The sequence below is a fragment of the Vombatus ursinus genome, unplaced genomic scaffold (genome assembly GCF_900497805.2).
Source record: "Vombatus ursinus unplaced genomic scaffold, bare-nosed wombat genome assembly UNPS02003703.1, whole genome shotgun sequence".
NCBI lineage: Eukaryota > Metazoa > Chordata > Mammalia > Diprotodontia > Vombatidae > Vombatus > Vombatus ursinus.
This window is the reverse complement of record NW_020943481.1, coordinates 3,466-8,053: the sequence shown is the minus strand read 5'-3', so window position 1 is coordinate 8,053 and position 4,588 is coordinate 3,466. Positions and strand designations below refer to the sequence as shown.

General features: G+C 41.5%; 1 protein-coding gene across 1 annotated transcript; it reads right to left on the bottom strand.

Annotated features, from left to right (window-relative positions):
* Positions 1-2,384: 2,384 nt before the first annotated feature.
* On the bottom strand, positions 2,385-3,335 carry LOC114052556 (olfactory receptor 56A4). Its single transcript, XM_027875212.1, has one exon. The coding sequence runs from the start codon at positions 3,333-3,335 to the stop codon at positions 2,385-2,387; it is 951 nt and encodes a 316-aa protein (XP_027731013.1).
* Positions 3,336-4,588: the final 1,253 nt, after the last annotated feature.

Genomic DNA, 4,588 nt, shown 5'->3' with positions numbered 1-4,588 from the left:
TAGATGAACCCCCCATGCATAATTATCTAAACAGAACATATGTACAGATAAGTGTAGTTCAAGAAAAATTGAGAAAGGAGAGAGAACTAACAGCAAGAGGTCAAAGAAAGTTTCTCTATAATTGACCCAAAATGTCTACTCTCATTTCCTGGCATCTAGGACTAAGTCTTGTCCTCCATTTTCCTCCATGATTTGGAAGAATAAGGTTACAGGGTATATGTGTTATCCTAGAGCAAATATGAAAATGTGTAAACTTAGGTAACAATGCTGTACTAAAATACAAGCAACGCAACAATATATAATGGTGCTGTGTTATGAGTATTTTTTTGGCAAAGTATCTAAGGGGAAGGTAATTCATAAAATGCTTAGAATACAAAAGTCAAAATTTATATAGCACTTAATATGTGCTAGGCACTCTGACAAACTCTTTACAAGTATTATCTCATTTCTTCCTCAGGACAACCATGGAAAGTAGGTGCTATTATTATCAGATTTACAGATGAGGAAACTGAGGCAAACAGAAGGTAAGGGACTTGCCCAGGTTCATATAGCTATTAAGTGTCTGAGGCTGTATTTGAACTCAGGTCTTCCTGACTCCAGATCCAGCACTCTATCCACTGTGGCACCTATGATTATATGATGTATTTGAGTTCTCAATTACAAATCATCATGGGAGTCATTGTAAATTGTTTCCTTAAGACTTTCCCTTTGTCCCACTTTGGCCAAAAAGGTCAGCTGATTTCTAGGTATCATCGCAGAAAGAATGGGAAAAAAATAGATGATATCCAGTCTCCAGGTTGTTCTGTTTGCTACAAAGATGAGGGAGAGGAGCTAGAAAAGAACAGATTTGGGGATGTGTTCAAATTTTTTTTGCAGGTGAAGAATAGTTAATCTGTTGATTGAAGACATGAAAACCTTTTATTCTGCTGCAGAAAGAATAAATCTAGAAATTACCTTTTCCCCAAAAAGTGGTATAGGCTGAAATGATCTATTTGTTCCAGAAGAGTAATGAAAAATTCATAGAATGCAGTATCAGCCCAGTTCTCCCAAGGGATAGGAAGGTATTCAGACCATATCTCCAAAGGATAAAGCCCAAGAGGACTGTAAATACGCTTGCCCCAAATCATCTCTTGGTGCCAAAATGAAGAGAGAAGGGCAAGGCTGAGCTGGAAAGATCAAAAGGCTACCTGGGGAACCTGGTTTCTTATCCTCTCTACTCTTGTACAAAGTGGGCTAGATAGAAGTTGAAAAGTTGTAGAGAATATTTTTTTCTTAAGTAGCTTAAACATGTTCTCTGCTATTTATGGAATGGCATCTTTTGTTTAACAATTCTTTATGTCTTGACAATTTGGTGTAAAATTTTAGGGAATGTGTGCACTAATTGTCACAAATGGCAAATAAGTAGGATTAAAATAATTCAATTCAGCAAACATTTGTTAATCTTACTGTGTGCCATGCACTGTGCTAGGCTCTGGGAATTCAAAGGCAAAAACAGTAGTGATAGAACATATGCACAGAGAAACATCATACAAGGAAAACTGAGGAGGGAGAGAGGACTGAAAAGAAGGGATCACGAAAAGCTTCTGGAAGAAGGTGACAATAGAAATCAGCCTTCAATGAAGACAAGGATTATATGAGACAGGAATGAGAAGGGGAATATTCTGGATTGGGGAAAAAAGCTTGTACAAATGTAAGGATGTAGTTTTAGAAGTTGCTGGTAGTTTAACATGACTAGAATGTAGAGACATTTACTCTTCATAATGATAATAACAACATTAAAAGCTAGCATTTTAATAGTGCTTCAAAGTTTATAAAGTTCTTTATAAGTATTATCTCATTTGATCCTCACAATAATTCTAGGAAGTAGGTGCTATTATTATCCCCATTGTATAGCTGGAGAAGCCGAGGAAGACAGAGGTTCAGTGACGGGCCCAGGGTCACAAAGCTAAGCACCTGAGGCAGCATTTGAAGTCAGATATTCTCGTTTACCACTTTGTGGACAGTACTGACAATTTCATTTTTGACCCACTCTCCCACAGAAAGGAGTCTCCCAAACTGGTCACTAGTTAAATCATCATGCTACCTGCCTCAGGAAGGAGGAAACTTCTTCACCCAGGAGACTTTGGTCAGTGGCTTTCACCCTGATGGTCAGTAGCTATTTCAGTCACAGTTATCTTACCTCTCAGGAATGAGGACCCATTGGAAATGGGAAAACTGGAGGCCAAGAAAAGAAGGAATATTTACACATTTATTAAGGATCTAAGGGAAATGAGGATTAGAACTCAGCCCTAGACAAGCAAACAACAAGAGTGAAAAATTTCAACCCAGAAAACACTAAGCTGCTTATCACTTTCAAGTCTATCCTAGGGCAGGAATTGCTCCCTTTACACATCCAGCAGCCTTCTTAGTAACCTCTGGATCCCCTGCTTGATTTCCTTTGTTCTCACACCATAGACGATGGGGTTCATGGCTGGGGGGATGAGGTGATGCAAGATATTGAGCAGAATGGGCACATCAGGAGGGATTCTTTTTCTGGCCACATTGGTGATAATCAGGACCAGTAGAATGGTGCTGAAGAAGAGGATGAGGATGAAGTGGGAGCCACATGTGCTCAGGGCCTTGGCTGCAGCCCCCTCTGCCTTGATCCTCAGCACAGCTCGAAGGATAAACGTATAGGAGAAGATGATGAGGATGAGATCAGAGCCCAGCAGTGTCCAACCAGCTACTAACTGGTAGAGCCGGTTGAAAGTGATGTCATCACAGGAAAGTGTGGAAACAGACAGGTTGGTGCAGATGCAATTCTTGATGATGTTCCCTGCACAGTAATGTAGTTGGGCAGAGAGGATGGGGACAGGGAGGGAAAAGAGGGCATTCCGAGCTATGACAAAAATAGCTGCCTTGGCCACAAAGTGGTTAGTGATGATGGATGGGTATCTCAGGGGGTGGCAGATGGCCACGTAACGATCATATGCCATAACCATGAAGGTGCAGGACTCCATGGTTAGGAAACTATTCATGACAAACATCTGGAGGAAACAGGCAGAGAAACTGATGGCCCTGAGATCAAACCAGAAGATAGTCAGGACCTTGGGGATGACAGTGAGGCAGAGCACGATGTCCAGCAGGGAGAGAAGGCTGAGCAGGTAGTACATAGGCTCATGCAGAGAAGCCTCCAGTCGGATGGTGATTAGAAGGGTGGCATTGGCCGCCATGGCCAGGAGGAAGAGTAGGCTCAAGGGCAGGGAGAGCCAGTGCTGCCAGCTCTGGAAGCCAGGGAAGCAGATGAGGAGGAACTCAGAGAGTACAGCAGGTGAGCTGTTATGTACAGATAACATGGAATACATTGTGAGCTGACCAGCCTTCTGTTGGAGGGCCAGTATAGAAGTCAATATATCAGAAATTTTGGTTGTTGTAGGATTCACCAAAATGAGATGATGTCTCTCCTGAACAACATGGGGGCTACACCTGACTCTCTTTGGTTATAATGACCCATTCCTGGAAGGAGCATCTTGAAAAGGAGTAGAAATGTAGGTGCTTCCCGTTGGCAAGTCACCTGATGCATTTCCCCCCATCTGTAAAAGGAAGGGGTTCAATGTAATCATCTTACAGCTCTCAAGCTCTACAGTTGTACTACCCTACAAATTCTAGAAGTGTGAAATACAGTTATATGGGGAGATACTGTTGGGAATGGATAGTCAGAAGGGAGACTAGTTCTGGTTGGGAATTTTGCTTCTTTGTACATTAACTTATTAAACTGGATACCAAGATATATGTGGGGTGAGAGTGGATGGTTAGCAAAAGATGAAATTATCACTTAGTGGGGCACAGGAGGTGCCTTCTCCTACTAGGGCTCTTAGACTGGGAGTTGGGGAGGGGAGGTGGTTCATTCTCTGAAATTTTCCTAGCTCTTCAAAGCATCTTATGGTTTTTTGGGGGAATTTTTAGCTCCTCTGACACCATTACCAACCAAGGTGACAATCCCTCTTATGGGATCCTAATTCCTGGTGTCCTCCATTTCTGCTACATAATTAACTACTTACATTTCCGTCTCTATACATCAATCTTCCTTTAGTGATTATTTTCTCTCTCTATCCTGTTTCTTTATCTCTTTTCCCAGCTGGGTGGCACAATAGATAGCGTACCAGGCCTGGAGTCAGGAAGACCTGAGTTAGAATCTAGCCTCAGATACTAACTAGCTGTGTGATCCTAAGTAAGTCCCTTAACTTCTGTTTGCCTCAGTTTTCTCATCTATAAGATGGGGATAATAATATCATTTACCTCACAGGGCTATTGTGAGCATCAAAGGAGTTAATAATTGTAATGCCCTTAACACAGTGCCTGGCATAGTGCTGTATACATTTTAGTTATTATTATCATCACTTCCTTTTGATATTGTCCAAGTGCATATTTCCTTTTTCCTTTCCACCTAAAGTGCATCTTTTCACCTTCTAAACCAGATTATATATTCTACACTTGAATAAAATTTTTCAGACTCTGGTGTCCCTCTGGATAGTGGCATAGACCACTGGGTACCACATAAGAGACCCCAGGCATCAAAAAGGCAATGACTTTTCCTTTGATGGTACAA